Genomic DNA, 21464 nt, shown 5'->3' with positions numbered 1-21464 from the left:
AGGAGCTAAAACCGCCTGTTTCAGACAGAGGCTGAACTGAGGCTGTTATAATTTCTTAGAGCACAATGTGACGTCTTCAAATGTCTTGTTTTGTTTGACCAACAGTCCAAAATTTTCACTTTTCTATCATGTATGACATATAAAAACTCAAAATCCTCACATTTGAGAAGCCACGACCACAAAATATTTAGCGTTTTTCCTATGATTGAAATGATTATTTAATTATTAAAATAGTTGCTGATTAATTTTCTTTTGTTGCAGTTCCAGTTGGTTCACACATTTTGTGGTTGATTGGACATCATGTTGTAGAGAGTTGGTCTGAGTTTGTCCCGTTTCTACATCAGAGGCCGAAAGTGAAGATTTAAGTGGACGTTTAATGCGGCACGTTGTGTTTCACGGTGCTCTGGTGGTTGTTGTTGATTCACTGGTGTTTTATTCACCTTGAAAACATGTCTGAATGTAGCTTCTGGTAATCATGTGTTTGAAAAAAAATGTAAGTGGTACATGTCGGTTTTCATAAGAAACCTATTAGTGTGCACAAATCTTATGAATACACTATGAAGTAAAATTTCTGGTACAGTTTCCCGTTGATAATCATCAGGGAGTCTTTACTGTCTAACTGTGTGTCATTACAGACATCTGGACCTCATCTGGGCTGTGTGTACGTGTGTGAGTGTGTGTATGTTATATTGTTTTGTTGTGTTGCATAATCAGACAGACAGGCTGCAGCTACAGAAAAGCTGCATTCAGACTGAAAACAGCACCAAGTTTGTTTCAGGCAGAAGTGAAACTACAGCCAGAGGCGTCGTGTCCACTCAAATATATGAGATCGGATGGCTTCAGAAATTGTTAAATTCTATTTTCACAATAAGTGTTTTTAATTAGCTTTTATAATTTAGTGTATAAACAAAAGTCTCTATTCTGTATGTTTTTATTGGTATTTAACTGCCGGCTACACAAAGACGCCCCCTTCTCTGTTTAAGCTACTTGGTTCCCTCCAGCTAGAAAGCTCGTAGCATCAGTAGAGCTCGTAGAGACACTCAGATTTTTTTTTTTACCATGTGTCCCCTGAGGGTCTCTGTAATTTCACCATCATCAACAGTTAGTTGTTTTTTTCAGCAGTTCATTGCTTCTCCTTTTCTGTGTGCACTGTGTGAAAATTAAAAAAACTATATATTTCCTAAAAACATCTAAAAATCTAGCGGTTTGTAAGTATGCATGCTGATGTTTTTGAGTATACTTTTGTCACTTTTCCTGGAAGTGTTTTAAGTAATACATGTATCAGTCTGAAGGTTTATCAGACACCAGATCACTGCACAGAGGTTTATTATACTACCAAGTAATCACAGTCACCAGGTAACAGAATTAGAAGTCTTCCACCTGGAAGTTGTGCTTGCACCTATTTTATTGGCCATTATTGCATTGCTGGATGTTGCTATATTTCCCTAAATTTAGCCCGGCATGTTCGGTATCTGTTTAGGATCTGTCTCCACTGTTTGGTAAAGCCAAATAGAGTCACCAAAGAGTTTTGGATTTTGGTATTTCAGCTCTATTCTGTTGTCCTCTATTGTCTGTTCTGCTTTGCTCTCAGTGAACTCTGTCTCATTCACCCCTAAACCAGAGAGCGAGAGAGAGAGAGAGAGACATGCAGATTCCTGTGTGTAGCTGTAAGAGAGAGAGAGAGAGAGACTTGGAGAAAGGCATGTGGATTCCTGTGTGTTTGTGTGAGCGAGAGACGCAGAAACACACGGAGGAAGAGGGATAGAGAGAGAGCGCTGGGTTGCGTTGAATGTTTGGAATGTTGAGGCTTTTGGCTGCAGTATGTTCTGACAGAGGGAGGAGGGAGGAGATACAGAGGGAGGAGATAAACAGGGAGGAGGGAGAGGAAAAGGAGGATAGAGGGAGGGACGAGGGAGGAGATAAATAAGGAGAAGACAAAAGAGAGGAAGCAAAGATGGAGGAAAAGCAAAGCAGAGAAAGTGATGAAAAAAATGAAACAGTAATAACCATCAGGCTGCAAGTCCTTCTGTTGTTTATAGTTTTTATTCAGTGATTATTCAGGTATCAAATTAAAATAATTCATTACAAATACTCTTCATAAGTTATAATTATAAACGTGGTTTATCTAATGTGTAAATGCTACAAACAGCAGCTTCAGTGTTTGTCTTCACCAGAGAAGAAAGAGGAAAAGTGACCTTCTGGTTACGCGAGCAATGACCTCTCTCTCTGCAAAGGAGAAACTCAGATGAGATTGGCTTCCAAACCAGTTGTGATGTCACAAATCATGCTCGTAGATACACTTCTTGAGGTCAAAAACATGTTTTTCTTCTTGTTGAATGTATGATATGTATGTGCAGAGTTTGTTTTTACATTCATCTGCTGGAGGAGGAAAGTTTCTCTGAGCTTGAATCTCAGTCAAACATTTGTGACATCACAACTAGTTTGGAGCCAATGGTGGTCCAGTATGCGACTTATACAATTGTGAAGTGGAAACTTGAAGCCTCCAGTGCACAAACACTGAGGATGGACTTTACAGTGAAGGAGGAGACATCTGGTGTCCAGCAGGAAAACTTTAGAAATCAACAATATTTACATATTCAGAGATTCTGGATAAGGAGGAAATGATGTTTTAACTCCGTAGTTGCACTTTTTTATGGAAAAAACCAACAGCAGACACAAATTATTAATCATACCACAATGTTTCATTTTAAAACATGTCTTGAGGGGGTCTTTAGACTCGTATTTGAGGTGAGCACAGAAAAACACAAGGCAAGTATATTTATGTAGCACATTTCATACGCGAGGAAATTCAAAGTGGTTTATGTAATGCAAAAAGAACATAAGGTATTTTATAAGAACAGGAATACGAAGGAAAAAAATACAAACAAGACTTAAATAAGTAAGTAAAAGCAATTCAACAGTGAAATACATAAAATTTGATAAAAAGTAAAGAAGCATTAAAAAGCCAGCGTAAAGGATAAAAATGATAAGGTGCAGCTGTAAAATTTAATTAAAAGCCATGGTGACTGGATATGTCTCCAGTTTAGATTTAATAGTCAGCATTGTCTCTAGTCTGAGATCTTTGAGTAGTTTGTTCCAGATGTGAGCAGTGTAGAAGCTAAAAGCAGCTTCACCATGTTTAGTGCCTCTTTAAAGCAGCTATAATCGATATTTTTCACTTTCACTATTATTTATCACTGAATGAGCTGTCAGGGTGTAACGTGTGGCAACTTTACTGTTTTGATTCACTCTCAGCGCTGCCTCAGCAGGCAGCTGTTTTCAGAAAAAAAACTCTAAAAAGCCACTGTACACTACCTGCTCAGCACCAAACAGCAAACAGATACAGTTAGCTGTAGACTAGCTGGTGAACATAGTGGAGCATTTAGCAGCTAAAGAGCCAGATATTTCCCTCAGGAGTTGGTAGAGAGCAAAAACAGAAGTAAAAGAGAGTGAATATTGGACTTACATTCACCAGGTGGACATAAACACGACTCCAAATGAAGTCGATAATGTTAATGTTGCTCCATAACTGCTGGATGTGGAAATAAGCAACTGTTTGCTAACAAGTTCAACATGTCAGTCAGTGTTGTGTTCACTACTTGTTTCTGCTGAAAACTAGTGGACAAAACATCAGTTAACGCAGGTTTAAGGAGCCACAAGTAGACCAGAACCAGCTGAGCTAAGATGATCTGAGATTTATGAACAAATAGTAACACTTCTTTTGTTCCTCCTTCAGCAGATGAATGTGAAAAAAACAGATTTCTAGTGTCAGTCTGTGCACATACATCATTCTGCACAGTGACGCTCAAACATCACACTCAAGGAGTAATAAGCAAAACATGTTTTTGAGTGAAGGGGACTTTTAACCAAGTAGCTGCCTAAATGTAACCAAACCATAGACGTGGTAGAGGAGAAAACCCTCATATAAATAGCTTTTGTACAGTCAGTCGAGACACTGAAAAACAACCTGTTGTGTAGCTTAGTAACGAGGAAACTGTTTTTGTGTCTCATCAGGGTCAAAAAATCCCTGAAATACTCCAACAGGGAGCAGTTTATAGTGGAGCTGAATTTCCTTCTTGTAAAAACAGTTTGTTGGAGTTGATCTTCAGTAGGTCGTGTTCTCAGACTGGAACAGACGAGATGTCACACTGAATAAAAGAAGGACTTCAGCTGCCTTTTTCTTTCTCTATCTATGTCTTTCTCTCTCTTTCTCTGGTCATGTGATTTTGCTGTAGAGATGAGCAACAGTGCAGGAATCTGAGCTACAGCCAACACATTACATAAAGCTCTGTCTTTCTCTCTCTCTCTCTCGCTCTCTCTCTCTCTCTCTCTCTCTGTCTCTCTGTCTCCCTCGCTCTCTCTTTGCCAGAAAATAAAAAAGTGAGCCGCTGAGTTCTCGTCCAGCTCGGCTGCAGTGAATGAACTCACTTCCTGAAGGCAGAACAGAAACCTACGTCAGGACAAAAGGACACATCCAACAGAAAAGAAAAAAAAAACTGTGTTTCGAGAACTCTTCAGTATTTGAAAGTTTTTACAGTTCTGTTCTCAGCTGTGAGGATCAGTGTCGAACAATCTGTTAAAGCATCATGTGGAAATGTGCCGGCTGTAATCAGAGAACTGCTGCAGGTTGTTGTGTCTGTAAACTAATTCAGTAACGTTCAGTCACAGAGAACAGTCTGATTAGATCAATTTGTTTCCAAAGATAAGTTGCTGTGGCTCTGTAAACTGGCTTCTGCCCACAATATTCTGAGCTTGACAGAAGTCAGCTAGGTTTGGTTGAATCAACCTCTAACCAGCAGAGTTTACCTCAGGAGACAGTAGGCGTGTTTCCATCTACCTGGTTTTATTTGCGTTTTGATTTTGTGCTTAAAAAAAACCTGAGTGGAAACACAGAAAATTCAACAAAATCTCAGCATACCACAAAAAAGTGTTTCCAAAAAAGTAGTTTGGTGGATAAATATCAAATGTAAACAGACTTAGTGAATAAATGATGACATACATAAAGCATGTGACTTAAATGTCACTGAAGAGCTGAAAACATCAGATTTGTGTGGAGCGATGAGGAGATTGTAACCTTCCTCGCATTAATACGTGAAACAAATATAAATGTCATATTTCCATCACGTTTCAACATGGTTTTCCATCGTTTGAGCTTTGACTGTTGCTCTTTTAATGGCATCATCTCTTCTTGTGTCCTCTTGCTCTGCAATGGTTTAATGGCACCAACTGGAGAATTAGTGCCAACAACTGTTTATCTCCAAATATTCACACAACAGCAGTGGATGGAAACAAACATTAATATACATTTTCTTTTGCTGATTTTTGGAAATTCGGTTAAAATTTGAACAACATTTAGATGGAAACCCGCTAAGGCTCCACTTCACTCAGCTGCTTGACAGACCCGCTGCTTCTTCCCACTTTAACCTGGATAACAAATCGTTAGGATCCACACGGAGAGCCTGGGCTAGCTTGGAGATTAGCCGAGCGTTAGCCGCTGCATTACCAGAGGGAAGCACAACCAGCTAGCCTCCACTAGCCTCGCAGATAACCCTGGCTCTCCATCTGGATCCAACTGGAGCACCAATCCTCAGTTTGTTATTCAGGTTAAAGTGGGAAGAAGCAGCGGGTCTGTCGGGCAGCTGAGTGAAGTGGAGCTTGCAGAGGAAGCACCAGAAACGTCAGGGTGAAACAGTCCATGAAGGGAAGCACAGGCAGGCGGTGGAGGAGAAGGTGATGAATCGGCTTGTCATATCAGCAGAAATGTTCATTTCGGGCCAATGCCAATATTTCACTTTAAAGTCTTTATCAGCCGATACCGATGACGTGCTGATATTATTGTGCATTCCTAGTAAATTTCTCAAAGAACTTCAATACAAAGTCAAGAGGTTGTAATATGTAGCACACCAAGCTAGTGAAACTGTGAACAGAACTGTGTTCCTGCACATGTTCAGTAACGCCTGCATTACACAGAACTACTCTCCAGAGACTGAAAATTTGATCGCTGTTATTAGTCTTTGGAGCCGTTTCTAAACAAACTAACATGACCAAACTCTTCATAATGAAGGAACATGTCACCCAGTGCAGCGGTGTGACTCACTGACATGTTTTTGATTTAGTTTTTGGACAATAACGGAGCACAGAGGAATACGATAAATCAGGGTTTGATACACACACAATACTTGTTAGTAGATCAGTTCATTGTTGGTTTGGATCCAAACATGAGATTTGTTGACAAGAAGAAAAATACAGAAAATCACCAGAATTGTCCTTTAACTGAAGTTGCTGTACAAAAATGTTGCCAAAAGTATATTAGTTATAAGTTATAAGTTTCCTAAATTAGAAAGGGAAATATATCTATTTATTCTGATCAAATATTTTTGATCTAAATTGTGAAATCACTAAGAGATTGACTGTAACAACTTTGTCTTTTGGTCAGCAGGTGTTGATGTGGACACATTTCAGCTGGTGTTCAGAAAGTGTTGAGGTTTGATAGTTAGTAGATCAGTTCGTTGTTGGTTTGGATTTGTTGACAATAAGAAAATTACAGAAAATCACCAGACTTATTCGGCACATATTTTCAGACAGTCCCTTCTGCAATTCATTCATAGAGTTGCACTTTGTTGTCCATGCGGAAGGTGACAATAAAACAGAAGCATAAAAAAGTAACCTTAAAAAAATAGAATCATTAATATCCCTAATATTGTAGCTATAAGTCCATTTAGGACATAATTTAATGTAATAATATGATATTAATTTGGCTTCTTCTTCCATCCATTCATCTTTAAATTGACTAAAATAACTCGTCTCTTGAAATAAACTTTTGTTGATAGGAAGGAGAATTGCAGACATCTTTGGTAAAATGTTCATTCTCAAGCTGTTCCACTTTACATCAGGAAATATGATTCACTCGACTCTCTCTGGTCTCTCTGCTTCCGTCCATTGTTCACATCTCCTCTTTTTCCTCTCCCGCCTCAACTTTATCTGCCTCCTCCTCTTCCTCTCTCTTCTGTTTTCTCTCCTTTATTTCTTTATTTTTGTTTTTATCAGTCCTCAGCCTCTCCCTCGTCTCTCTCTCTCTCTCCCTCGTCTCTCTCTCTCTCTCTCTCTCTCTCTCTCTCTCTTGTCTGTGTTCAGCTGCTGTCTGCCTCCTCTTTGTCTCTCTCCTGTCCAGCTGTTTTCTCCAGTGAGTCAATCTTCGTCACGTTGACACAGAAACGACAGCAGAGAAAAGAAAATGTCCAGAGGAAGAGAGGATGAGCAAAAGAGCAAAACTCTGCTTTTAGTTTTAACATGAAATAAAAATGTGTGTGTGTGTTTGTGTGTGTGATTTCACAATGTTATTGCTGTTGGAGCAGTTTATAAATACCGGACACAAACAGCAGCCCACTCACAAAGGTTATGCAACACTGAAACATCAACACACACACATACACTCTCTCTTCTCTTTTAGTTGTCCGTCGTGTCCAATGATGACGCTTGCTCCAAGGGACACGGGGGAAGGAGGGTGGGTTCAGCGCCATTGACGTTGGTGCTATTTCATGTGGCTGTGGAGGCTTATACGTCAGCCACACACTTGTCCACAGGTGGAGCAAAGTGGCCCAGATGTTTGGGTAATGCTGGTAGCCCTCTGGTGTTGTTTGGCACGTCTTTCTGTCTTCCTCTCTTGGTTGGTGTAATGTATTTGTTTGGTCACCCTGGTGCAAGTGACCTGCCAGGCCGATCTATCGAGTGCCAGAGGTTGAAGATGGATGGGGTTTATGTTGCAGTGCTTCAGGAGGTCTTTGGTATAGTCCTTACAGTGCCTCTTGGTCCACTGGCAGCCTGTTTTACATCACTGAGTTGCCCATAGAGGGCTTGGTGGGGTAAGCGGTGGTCATGCATGTGGATAGTAAGCCCTATCCAGCTAAGATGTTTTTTAGCCACTGCTGCTTCCATGTAGATGGAGCTGGTCATGGAAAGAATCTTAGTATGGGGGATTTGATCTTCCCAAGACAGGCTTCTTCAGGATCTTTTGAAGGCATAGTGGAGACCCATACTGCATCTTATACAGCAACCTTGATGCGGCTGTTTATTTCAGTGTCAAGGTAGCAGTCTGAGGAATGTGTGGACCCAACATAGGTGAACTGGTCCACTACTTTGTGAATCATTGATTTGGAAGCTAGGAGTGAAGGAAGTTGGATAGTGCGTTGTGCCATGACTTCAGTTTTTTGAATGTTGACCTGGAGACCAAAGGACTGGTATAGGCCAGAAATTGTTTAGGGCATGTTGTATGGACTCTGGGCTTTGTTCCAGACAGCGCAGTCATCTGCATATTGAAACTCACAGATTTGGCAGGTCTTTGTCCTTGTATGGGCCTGGAGTTGTCAGATGCTGAATAGACCTCCATCTAGGCAGTACTCTAGGTGAACTCAGTCTCTTTGTCCCAGGGCATGGTGGAAGAGGTGGGTGATGGCTGAGAGGAGAAGACTGAACAAGATCGGTGCAAGGACACAGCCTCACTTCACCTTGAAGGACTCTGACTGGAGTCTTCCCGTGAGGGAAGAGCTATTGCTTCAGGACGGAGAGAAACTTAGGTGGTACCTCATTTTTGTAGAGCTGTTTGCAGAGCATCTCAGGATTTATAGTGTCAAAGGCTTTGCTGAGGTCGATGAAGGCTATGTAAGGGTCTTTGCGCTGCTCTGTGCTCTTCTCCAGCAGCTGCCATAAGACAAAGATCTTTTCAGTAGTGGATCTAGACTTCAGGAAACCACATTGTGTTTCTGGGAGAGCACTTTCCAAAATGTGCACAGGTCTATTGAGCATGATTTTTGCCAGCGCTTTCCCTGCAACGGAGAGGAGAGGATTCCACGGTTGTTCCCACAAACTGCTCTGTGCCCCTTCTGTTTGTAAATGACCACATTGTTGGTATCCTTCTAGTCCTGCGGGAGGATCTCAGATTTTCAGATGTTTGTGATCAGGAGGTGTAGGAGGCCTGTGAGGAGGTACCCCCCCCCCCCCATGCCGGGATGCCATCAAGTCCTACAGTTTTGTTGCTCTTCAAGCCCTTGATGGCATGGGTAGTGGGTTTCAAAGAACTGTGGCAGAGTATTGAGATGCGAGGATCTGGAAGTTTATTGAAGATATAAAGATCAACGGGGTTGGTATGGTCTCAAAGTGATCCGCCCAGCAGCCAAGGATTTTATGAAGGTCCTTGAGAAGAGTGTCTTATCTGCTGATCAGACAGGGGCAATAGTTTGCTTCCTGGAGCCGTATAGGGTTTTGATGGCATCATGGAAGCCCCCGCTGTAACTGCAGTCTGCAAGGTTTTGGATCTCTTGTGCCTTATGCTCCCACCAGGTGTCTTGTAAATGAAGTCAGGAGTGATTCATACTGAGTCTCATCCCTCCTGCTGTGGTTACAAAACAGCAGTGTCAGTTGGAGACAGTAGAAACACTTTCAGTCTGTGTATGAGAGGTGTATCTACATTTATGTTGGTTTGGTGTGTTCACAATTTGAAAGCAGATAATCAGTGAAATTTCTCAATATATGCAATGAAATGCAGTCTCAAAATTTGGCATAAACTCCTTGTAAAGAGGAACCCATTTTCCACCTCGATGTGTGTTTCCAGGGGCCAGATGCATAAAATTGTAGATTTATGACTAAAACTGTGTATGCACAAAGCCAGTAATATGCATAGACATTATTTTCATCAGATTTATAAAGTCGTGCGTATGCATGTTTCTGTTTTATACATCTCAGTCATTGTGAAACCAAGCGCATGTGCACAAGCCTCATTTCCACTCTCACAATTAACCATAAATGGATGAAGACGCCCTGAACCAGCTGTTTCCATATCAATACCCTCCCTGCTCCTCCAGTCTGTACACCTGACAATGAAACAAACAGGAAATAAGAAGTGCAGTTTCACAGATTGTGTTGCACCAGTGAGGTTCTCCAACAGCCAGAACAGCAAAATAAAATGTTGATGTTATGTAAATTTAAAGACTGATAAAAATGAATCACACAAAAGTAATCAATCAGTGTTACATTTATAAATGCACCTTTGATTGGCATTTTACAGATCGCTGTGTAAATGCAGAAAAAATCACACAATCAGTGCAGCTGGTTGTCAACCTAAACAAACAATGTTTTGCTAAAAGATTCTATCTCTCACCTTATATTTCATCTCATCACATCAACCTCAGATCGCTTTAGAAAAACGTGTGTAAACTGGTCTGAAGCGGTCAGCGTGAGGTGTTCACATTCTCTCTGCACATTCTGTGTTTATGATACCAGTTTATGTGCGAGAAATGGCTTATACATGGTTTATATGTGTATGCATCATTTATGCATCTGGCGTCAGGTGTTCTCTGTGTAAAAAGTAGTGTAAAGCCTTTTGTGTCTCCAGAGGGAGGTGAAGATGTCAACAGTGATGTCATTTGAGTGTCAGTTGGGGCTGAAGACTACAAGTTTGAAAAGTAAAACGATCTGGGGGTGTGAAGTTAGAAAGAAGTGAGGTTAGCAGACCTCTGTAGCTCCTCATCTCTGCTGGAGGATAACAGTTCCAGGCTACATTAGCCGTTACTAGCATCGCACATTATGTGGGTAATGTAGGTGACAGTGTGTAATATAAAACTGACTGCAAACACTTTAAAACATGTGGGAGGGTTGAAACACAGCATATCTGCGTTATATGAGTGGGAGGGGAAGTGGGCATGATGTTACTGGATAATACACTCTAAGGTGTTCTGATATAGACGATAATGCACTCTGACAACCTCAAAGCCACCTTTATCTGTTGTGTTTCTGTTTCAGTTTGGTTCGCTTTTTATACTTTACTCTCTTTATGTTGCTCAATCATATTGTCTCGCTCTCACATCTAAATGGACAATATATTAAGTAAACAAGTTAAACTTTACTACAATCTGTCTCCAGATTAACATCGTCCTCTGTCGTTGTTTTGACCCCTCTGTTTCTCTGTTTCGCTGTTTCTCAGAGATGTAGCGTGTGTGTTGGTGAGATTGGCGGACCATCATGCACCTCTTCCTGCTGCTGATCCTTCAAGCCACAGCAGCCTTCGGACAGATCGACCCAGGTACACCTCCCCCCACACACACACACACACACACATACATTTGTTCTTATATACTTGTGAGGACTATGAAAGATATTATACATTCCTAAAGGTGATTTCAGACAGCGAGTTGTTGCCTTCACAGCTGCCGCCTGGCAACATCGATGTTTTGTCATTTCAACCAGCGGCAGCAGGGCACAACCACAACCACACCCAGCTACCTCTGCTCCTACCAGCCAGTACACTACAGGCTGCTGCGGTCCACCTAGTACAATCTCATTACACTGCTAGATAGAGCGGGTTGTGACTTAAAATAGAAGAAAAGGTGTTCAATACATAGTAAATTTTGCTAACTAGTATAATAAATGTTGCATTGACTGCATATAAATATGGATGACGCATCTTCACTACCTGCTGCTATGCAGAAGTGAAGCCAAAATATCTCTTTTCCTGGAGTTGCCATCTTGCTTGTGTGACGTCATTTGGAGTGTAAGTCTGTGCATAATCAGACTTTAAATACTGTTACTCTTCACTGATCTGTCTGTTTTCTGCTAGTAAATAGGTAGCCTACGTATATCATTCAGGAAAAAGCCTACAAGTTAAATCAGCTCCAGCAGCCGCCTGTCTGAAAACACCTTTAGCCCCTAACATAAACCTAAATCTAACATTAACATAAACCTAAATTTAACATTAACATGAACCTAAATCTAACATTAACATAAACCTAAATCTAACATTAATATAAACCTAAATCTAACATTAACCCTAAAATGAAGTCTCAACCCCCAAAGTCTAAAAATTGTGCTCACAAGGTTAGATGTACAGGTGCACACACACACACACACATATACACTGAGTAAATGGCTGTGTTTAAATGGTTGTGATTGTGTGTGTGTGTGTGTGTGTGTGTGTGTGTGTGTGTGTTAACAGCACACTGTCGCTATGCCTTGGGCATGGAGGATGGACGGATTAGAGACGCTGACATCACAGCATCCAGCCAATGGTACGAGACCACAGGACCACAGTACGCCAGGTCAGTGCAAGTCAACAAGCGACATGATTGATCAGACACATATAATATAAATAATATAAATAATAAATAGTAATAACAACTATTTTATGAATAAATCATAGTTTCATCATAAGTTTTGTCCTTCATTTTCTATTCATTTTTAAACTGTTAATGTTTATCTGTTTTATTCTGCTGTTTTCATGTTGTTGTTGTCTCAGTCTGGTTTCTTTTACAGACAGAATTTTAGTCTCATTGAGAAAAACTTAAAAATAAATGTTTTTAAATTATTGTTTCTATTTTAAATTATTATTATATTATTATATTTATATTGCTTTTTTTCATTTATGCTTTTACGTAGTTTTTGCAAATAATTATTGAATTTTAATTGTTTCCTTTTAAAGGCATTTTCACCCAAACATTTATTTATCAAATAGTTCTTTATTTAAGGGCTCACAGATTTACATCAGATGTTTGAAAAGCTTTTAGTAAGTGCACTGCAGACTGTTTGACAGTTTGAAGTGTGTGTGTGTGTGTGTGTGTTTGCAGGTTGAACCGTGAGGAGGGAGACGGCGCCTGGTGTCCTGAGGGACAGCTGGAGCCTTCAGACAGCCAATACCTGCAGGTTTGTGCTCTTCAGTGTTTAAAAAAAGAAAAGAAAAAAACAATCTGAAACATGTTGAATCACGTCCAGGTACCCGCATGAGTTTAACAGTCTCAAAGTCTGTCAGTGTTTGAGATTCTCAGTCATGCAGGTCAAAGGAAACTGGACCCAGATTTTTGATGAAGATGTTTTGCCCCTAATATGAAAGTCTTCCTCAGTCCTAAACTGAAGACTTCAGAACTTAGGCTGAAAGTGAAATCTGAAAGTGTTTGTTTTATTGATTATATAGGGAAATTGAGGTATTATTTAGGTTATTAATTAATAAAATACAAAAACAAAATACATTATTTGCACAAAGTAAATTTTGTGAGTTTTAAAGTCACAGTGAAACAGAAGTTAGAGCGTATTGAGCTTCGGTACTGTCACATATTTCCCAGTGAAAAGGAATATTTGAGCAAGAGGGACTTAAATCAAGTCCTCACGTTTGATTGGACTGCTTAAAACTTTACTGTAGAAAGACATTTTTTGACATCTAACTTCATGTCAAAGTGTTTCCTTTTCATCTCTGTCAGAGTGCAGCGCTGCTCTGATGGATTCATATTTTCTATTTGTTTCAGCTCCTTTAATACGACTGGTGACACTGATAAATGTGTCTGCTGGTTTCTGACAGCAGACACAAATTTGTCTTTTCACTCTTTGTTTGGGAACATTTTTGTGAATGAAACTCGCCCACAAATAGAGCAGAACAGGTCGCCTTATATGGACATTTTAGGGGCGTCAATGATGCTAATGATGAAATCTCAGAAACAGCTCCTCATGATCAGGTGACATTCATCAGTCTGAAACAAGAGATTTAATACAAGTGTGTGACATCAAGAGATTTTGTTGAATCCAACTCAAATGAACAAACCTCACAGAGAATTTTGAGATCATGAAAAGTGAAAAGAAAACTGTGTTTTGGCTGCACTACTGTACATATATAGACTTTTTGTGTTTGACAGAAACCTGTTGATGTGTTTCTCAGGTGAACCTGGGTAAGCTCACCTTCCTGACAGTGGTCGGGACTCAGGGACGATACGCCAGAAACTCCGGAAACGAGTTTGCCCGAGCTTACCGCCTCAACTACAGCAGGGATGGCGTGCTGTGGAGGTCGTGGAAAAACCGGCTGGGAAACACGGTGAGTGACTGAAATGTTTCACTTCAGATTTTAAACAAAGCAGTGTGGGTCACAACTGGCTGAGAGGGGGGTTGGAGGTGAAAAATGAGGCAGGAAAGCAGCAGCAGAAAGAATAGAACAAAATCTGAAGAGGAAACATGTGACAGAGTGATAGAAGGGAGCGATGGAGGAAAGAATGGAGAGACGGGAAGGAAAATAAAATAAAAAAGATGCTTTTTTCACTCTGAGCTGCTTCTGGTCATTCACACTCGTATCAGAGGAAATGACATTTACATACCAGCTTCCTGTTGGCACCGACGGCTTCGGCAACACCAGCAGGACACAATTTAAACAGCAGAATCACGTTTTCTCCTTCACATTCATTCAGGGAACTTCCCAGAACCCAAATCTCTCAGTCATTCCTCATTACTGATTATGATTACTATCATTATTATTAATCCAGAAACGTCCACTGAGAAACATATGACTTTTGAAGCTGGAAGGTTAGTAGACTCAGGTTAGACTAACTTTTTCTGAAAATGTATTTCCTTTTTATTTATTTATGGTATTACTCAACAGGGACTGTGCACATAAATAAACTTTCCTCTAAATGCGCCAGAGTTAGAAAAAAGGCCATTTTTCATCTTAAGTCCCTGGACAGATGTTAGATAAGAATATAAGGTGGGGTGGGGTTCATATTTTAGTATTTGATTAATACAGGGACATGGTTAAAATATTTTGTATATCTTTTTGGCAGCTAAAGTCATAGATACTGTATATGCATGGGTAAAGTATAATTAATTATGTATAATTATTAAAGCAGAGAATGAAGCAGATAGATTGGTATAGATGATTTTCACTTTTACAACTAAGGATGAGCACGCAGCAGTGGTCGCCGCAATGTCATTACTGTTTAGTGAATTTGTATGCAACACTCATCCTTGCATTTCCAAAACCTTTTCTTTTAGAACGCGCCATGTCTGACAGCTTGGCATCTGTCAACTCTGGCGAGCTAACACGACACATATCCCAGTAAGAAACAGCAGCTAGTAGCAGTGATAACGCTAACACAGGATCATGACGTGAGACTCTGATGACCTGATTATTTTCTCTTAAAAATTATAAACGGAACAACACAATGCCAGCCAAAGCCATCGGTTTACACAGAAACATTGAAAGTACACATCAAACCGATCACCAAAGTATTGATTCCAGAGTATGACAAGCATTCTCTCTCTTTACTTAACAGCCTTAAACACACAGTAACAGAGTGAGCTGTGTTACCTTGTTGATCTTCTCATAAACTCTCAGTCATTCTGGTTTGTTATCTGCCCCCACCCACACACATCACACTGATAATGTTGCTCGGAAACCCGACTGTAGATCAGAATAAAGATACAAATAGAGATATTTTTGAACTAACGGATACAGTAATCTGTGCTCAGGGGTTTCTTGCAAAAGAGATCTTGATCTCAGTGACATTTCCTGAATAAATAAAGCTTAACTAACTAACTGGTGTATATGTATGGATGTACATGGATATTTCTGTGTCTATAGGTGTATGTACTGTATGGATGCATCTGTGAAAACAGGGACAGTTAAGTTTATATATATGTCTGTCTTATCCAGTTTCATCTGTGTGTGTGTGCGGCATTGTTGTGTACAGAGCTGACTGTTTGAACATTATGTCTCTCTAATACTGTATTTGTGCCCAGGTGATAGAGGGCAACAAAAACGCCTATGCCTCAGTCATCAACGATCTTCATCCACCAATCATCACCCGCTACGTCCGTTTGATTCCGATCACCATACTGTCCACCACTGTCTGCATGAGAGTGGAGCTGTACGGCTGTCCCTGGGACGGTAAGACACATAGACACACAGTCACACCGTACATGTGTGTATGTGTTTGTTGTCATCAGAGGTTGTTTATTCAGCAGATTTAGACTTCTCAGAAATGTTACCCCTCCGCCGAGACCTGTAAACTTCTGAGAAACCTCGTCACTTTAAAATGTCAACAGCAAAACAAAGAGAGTAGGACTGTTTTTAATCAGTTGTGCAATAAAACCAAATCAGGCCAACAACTTGAATTTGCCGTAAACTATTAATTTGACATTTTATCACTCTTTGCAACAGAAATTTTATTTTATTTCATCAGACAAAAACGTTTTACTCGGCTTTCAAAGAGGATCAGGCTGCTGCACTGAAATAAAAACTTGATTGCTATGAGCTGTCAGTAGTTTGACTTTCATCAGGCAACAATGAACAGTGGTGGAAGAAGTATTCAGACCCTTTACTTATGTAAAAGTACCAATACAGCAATTTAAAAATACTCCATTACAGTACAAGTAAAAGTCTAGCATGATTTCCTACTACAGTAAAAGTACATAAGTATTATGAGCTTGATGTAGTTAAAGTATTGCAGTAAAAGTAGTGGTTTGGTCCCTCTGACTGATATATTATTATATATGACATCATTAGATTATTAATAGTGAAGCATCAGTGTTAGAGCAGCATGTTACTGTTGTAGCTGCTGGAGGTGGAGCAGCTACAGATCCAACATGGACCCATCCGCAGCAATATTACACACTCAGAGCAACTGGTGTGGTTAGGTTTAGGCACAAAAAACATTTGGTTAGGTTTAGGGAAAGATAGTTAAAATGATCACTTGAAACGTTGTCATGGCAACAGTAAACACCATGTGAAAAAACTGTCCCATGTCGCTGTTTGAAATGTGACACTCGTGGTTGGAAGCGAACAGTGGTCTCCTGCAGCAAAGACCTAGCTAGCTAGCCATCCACCCAACCCACCTCCTCCTAAAAAGGAAAATGTCACCTTGTGTAGACGTCATTGGTGTCATGGCGTCTAATTATGGCGCAGATGGGTTTACATTGGAGTTAGTTGAAAGCCCAGTGCGTCTAAAGGCTGCCTTGTGCGTCGGTATCAGACGCTGATGGGTGTGACAAAGCTTTGGTATATGATGCCCTCGGAATGACAACAGGCTGGAAATTCAGCAAAAAAAATTGTGCTGGATTTGAATGGAAAGTAATATCTAATGTGTTTTTTATGGATCTGCCATTGTTGTTGTGACATGGGGGGAAAATCGACCTTGTATCAGTGTTTCATTCATTCGTTTTTAAATTACATGCCAATAAATTGTGCTAAAAATCACGTTTATAGTTGAAACAGTCATGCTATATGACAGTAAAACTTGTTGTATTAACCCTTTAACCTGTGCTCCCCTCCTCCCTGCAGAAGGTCTGATCTCCTACAGCGCTCCAGAGGGTCAGCTCATGATGCCACCTGGTTCTCCCATCGCCAACCTCAACGACTCCACGTATGATGGAGCACATGAGAGGAGGCGGGTCACACACTCATCACATTTCAGTGTAACTCACTCTGTTTATTTTCTGTGACTGACAGTCCTCTTGTCCAATAGGAGGCTGTTTGGCGGGCTGGGACAGCTGACGGACGGTGTGATCGGCCAGGACAACTTCCTGCGGACGCGTCAGTACCACGTGTGGCCGGGCTACGACTACCTGGGTTGGAGAAACGACTCGCTGGGAACTCAGGGATATGTGGAGATGGAGTTTGTATTCGACCATCAGAGGAACTTCACTTCCATGAAGGTTTACAGTCATCTTTACTTTACATCATCAGAGAGGCTCAAAAGCTCATAAAATATTTGCAAAACTGACAAAATCATTTTAAAATGACAATAATTTAGCAGTGGAACAGTTGGTACGATACAGGGAGAGACCAAGAGTATCTTTCCAGAAAAGAAAGAAAGAAAAGTTCATTTTTTCAGTTTGTGAATGCACAAACAATAATTTGGTTTCCATCTTTCATGCTCAGTGATCTTTGCTGTAGTGTTTTGTGAAGATATGTCATGATGAACCATGGAAGTATGAAAGGGCTGGTATTGTAGAAAATAATAAAACTGATCTTTGGGATGAGTCAGGGTGATGGTGGGGCCTCCTGTGCTGTAAAATTACTCAATTTTGTCTCTTCAGTCTTTTTAGGTTATTTGAAAATTTGAAATTCACAGCTGCAGAGCAAGCAGTGTTGAGGCGGTACTTGTTACTACATCACACCAGAAAGTCAAATCAAGTCTGCAGGAAGCTTTAACATGAGCCCACCACCGCCCAGTGCTACACTGAGTGTGTACGTAACTTCTGTAGTCACAGTTTGCATCACAGCCAGATGACAAGCAAGGCAGGACACTGGAAGTGTTGCTGGTTGCTCAGCAGCTAAAAAGTCTTTACAGCCTTCCAGAGGATGGAAATTTACGTCAGGAATGTCTGAAATTCATTTTTGGAGACAATCTTCCCTCCATTATTGGCAACATTTGAAAAAAAGGCTTTTACTTTGTGAGGAAACTCAGACATGATCCTCCCGTTCTTCCCCTTCATTCAGGATCAGACTCTGCTTCATATTCCGCTATATACTGTCTTACAGCTACAGACGTTCTTCCAGATAAAGATGCAGCAAAAGGAACTTGCATTATTCACTAGGTAGTATTCCAGTTGGCTGGTGGTGAAGGTGGAGGCCACACTTCCAGTCAGTTGGAGTAGGTGCTCATTGATAATGCAGATTTTATGTAAATAGCTTTGGAAACAGCCTGCTGGAGGTCAGAAAGGAATCTTGGCTGTAAGGAAAGATGGATTTAGAGAAATCTAAACAACTTTTGGTGAATAAAATGTCACAGATATGTTTAAAACAGACTCAGTATGCATAAAAACGTGCAAAAAAAGGCCATAATACCAGATCTTTAAGAGAAATGGATATCATTTTCCAAGATGGTTCTCCATTCCAATGAAAGTTGCTCACTTGGCGCATACGGCACAAAAAATGTCAAGCTTCCTTAGGTTTCCTTGTTTCTGGGTCCATAGAACATGAACATAAAAGGAGGTTCATAATGAATGTGAAGCAAAGTTTAGATGGTCCTGTTTGTATATAAAGACTAAATAAAGATGTAAGTGGATGTGAATTAATTCTGGGTAGCATTAAAGTTAAAACTTATGCAAGAGTTGAAACTTGATGTTTCAAATTTAGTGAAAATTTTGGGCTTAAGGCTGATGTATACTCCATCAGAACTGCCTATTGGACAGTTAGCTTTACACTAACAAATCATCAGAACTACTTCTCTTCGAGCCCTTATCCCAAGCCTTGATCACTTCAATTCACAAAAATATGGAGACAAGAAAAAAAAGGAGGGTTGTCTAGAGGACAATAAAAGTTTATTTTAAAGTTAAAAGACAAATTATTTTGCTCGTAAAAAATAATTACATTTCCCATGAAGCTTTGACTGTGCTTCTGTGGTTAAGAGTCTTTGGATATATTGTTGTTAAATGCCAACAAAATGATTGATTTACTTTTGAGTGATGAGGTGCTTAAAATGCACAGTCCAGATCAGGAGTAATTTAATTTATCTTAAAATTTGCACAGTAAACCTCAGGAACATGTTTCAGCTTCCCAAACCTGCTATGAGGAAATATATTGTCTGGCTGAGTTTAGTTGACAAGAAGTGATTTCAAAACAGCAACTGAGTGTAGTTGGGAGTTATTTTTTGAAAAAACTGAAAACACATAAAATTAAGATTAACTTACATTATATTTTAAATATCAGTATCCTTCCTCTGTCCATCTGTCCAGGTTCACAGTAACAACATGTTCTCCAGCGGTGTGAAGATCTTCTCCTCCGTCTCCTGTTTGTTTAAACCCCACATCAATGCTGACTGGGAGGCGGAGCCTGTGGCATTCAAGACGGTGCTGGACGACAGAAACCCGAGTGCCCGGTACGTCACTGTACCGCTGAACCGCCGCACTGCCAGATCCCTCCGCTGCCACTTTTACTTCGCCGACGTCTGGATGATGTTCAGCGAGATCTCCTTTCAGTCAGGTAACAGTCACACACAAATACAGGCTCACGTTGCTTTTAAAATATCCATCCATCCATTTTCCGCAACTTATCTGGGGCCAAATCGCGATGGCATCAGACTGAGTAAGAAAACACAGACATACTTCACCCTGACAACACCCTCCAGCTCCTCCTGGAGGATTCCAAGGCGTTCCCAGGCCAAGAGAGATATGTAATCCCTCCAGCATGTTCTGGATCTGCCCTTGGGTCTCCAAAGAGTTGGTTGTGCCTGGAACACCTCCAGAGGGAGGCGTCCAGGAGGCATCCTAACCAGGTGCCCAAACCACCTCATCTGGTTCCTTTTGACACAAAGGAGCAGCAGCTCTACTCCGAGCTCCCCTCAGAGCTCCTCACCTTATCTCTAAGGCTGAGCTCAGACACCCTCTGGAGGAAACTAATTTTGGCTGCTTGTATCTGCAATCTCGCTCTGTCAGTCACTACCCAGACCTCCTGACCACAGGTGAGGGTGGGAATGTAGACCAACTGGCAAATTGAGAGCTTTGCCTTCTGGCTCAGCTCTTTCTTCACCACAATGGTCCAGTACAACGCCCGCATAACTGCTGATGCTGACCGATCTGTCAACCTGACGTTCCATCTTATCCTCACTCATGAACAAGACCCCAAGATACTTGAACACCTTCACTTGGGGCAGCAACTCACTCCCAACAGACAAATAAAATGCATTAATTAATATTATTTGTCTTTCAGAGGACACCATACTCCTGCCTCAGGAGACGTCATCTACAACCAGTGAGGACAGCACCACGACACCCACACCAAAGACAGGTATGAACTTTAACCTCACTTAATATGGGAAGGAAAAAGTTTGAATTTCTAAAATTAAAATACCGTAACGTTAACATAATGACCATAAATAAATCCATTGTCAGGCTTTCACTTGAAACTGAATAACTTGTAGGAAACAGTACGTAATCTAAATCTTAATTTTCAACTCCTCCACAGAAACCAGTCCATCAACCAGCTACCCACCAGACGACGGGAACACACCCATTCTGATCGGCTGCCTGGTGACCATCATCCTGCTGTTAGTCATTATCATCTTCCTCATCCTCTGGTGCCAGTATGTCTGCAAAGTGCTGGAGAAGGTGAGGAGATGAACCAGAGAGAGAAACAGAGCACTGAGCCGTGAAGAGATTCTGCATGAATAAAAAATGACTAGTTGTTTCTTGCAATGAAACAAAAATGCAGAAACTCACTGAGTGGAGTTTCATTCGATTAAGTTTTTGGTCTGAATTGAGTTCAGCTCATCATCAGTAATTGTTGAGTGTAGTCGGAGATAAAAAGGGAGGTATTTCTGTCGAGCCTTCTCTGTGTCGTGGGTCCAAGTCAACCAAACAGCAGTTATTGAGAGGGTGCCCAGCTGATAACTAATGTTAGAGACTATAGGCTTGTCTGCACTCTTACACTCACACAACTTCACACTGTACCATTTTCCTTCCTTTGATAAGACAAGTCAAGGAACATAATTCAAGAAAAGTTTTTAGTACCACAAGGGTTGCTAATTAGTGGCTATTTGTAAGACTAGTGGAACCAGATAAACAGTGATGATGGCTGGACTACTAGGTAGGCCTTGTCTCTCAGATGAAGCTGAAGCAAATACAATGAAGATATAAGGACGGTTAGAGCTGCTGGGTATCTGCTCGTGTCTTGGTTTAGAGTAGGATTCAAAGACACTTTAAAGGTACATTAGGTCAGAGAATGG

General features: G+C 40.7%; 1 protein-coding gene across 2 annotated transcripts in view; it reads left to right on the top strand.

Annotated features, from left to right (window-relative positions):
- Positions 1-21464, top strand: part of ddr2l (discoidin domain receptor family, member 2, like) — a 44467-nt gene that overhangs the window by 9164 nt on the left and 13839 nt on the right. For both annotated transcript variants that reach the window (XM_044333523.1, XM_044333531.1), the window contains exons 2-11: positions 10976-11074; positions 11984-12086; positions 12612-12687; positions 13691-13843; positions 15538-15685; positions 17078-17183; positions 17262-17451; positions 19477-19723; positions 20450-20527; positions 20705-20847. In XM_044333523.1, the coding sequence (XP_044189458.1) occupies positions 11014-11074; positions 11984-12086; positions 12612-12687; positions 13691-13843; positions 15538-15685; positions 17078-17183; positions 17262-17451; positions 19477-19723; positions 20450-20527; positions 20705-20847 (1305 nt within the window). In that variant the 5' untranslated portion in view covers positions 10976-11013. The remainder of the gene's footprint in view (positions 1-10975; positions 11075-11983; positions 12087-12611; positions 12688-13690; positions 13844-15537; positions 15686-17077; positions 17184-17261; positions 17452-19476; positions 19724-20449; positions 20528-20704; positions 20848-21464) is intronic.

Source organism: Thunnus albacares, chromosome 2 (genome assembly GCF_914725855.1).
Source record: "Thunnus albacares chromosome 2, fThuAlb1.1, whole genome shotgun sequence".
NCBI lineage: Eukaryota > Metazoa > Chordata > Actinopteri > Scombriformes > Scombridae > Thunnus > Thunnus albacares.
This window is presented reverse-complemented; position numbering and strand designations above follow the sequence as displayed.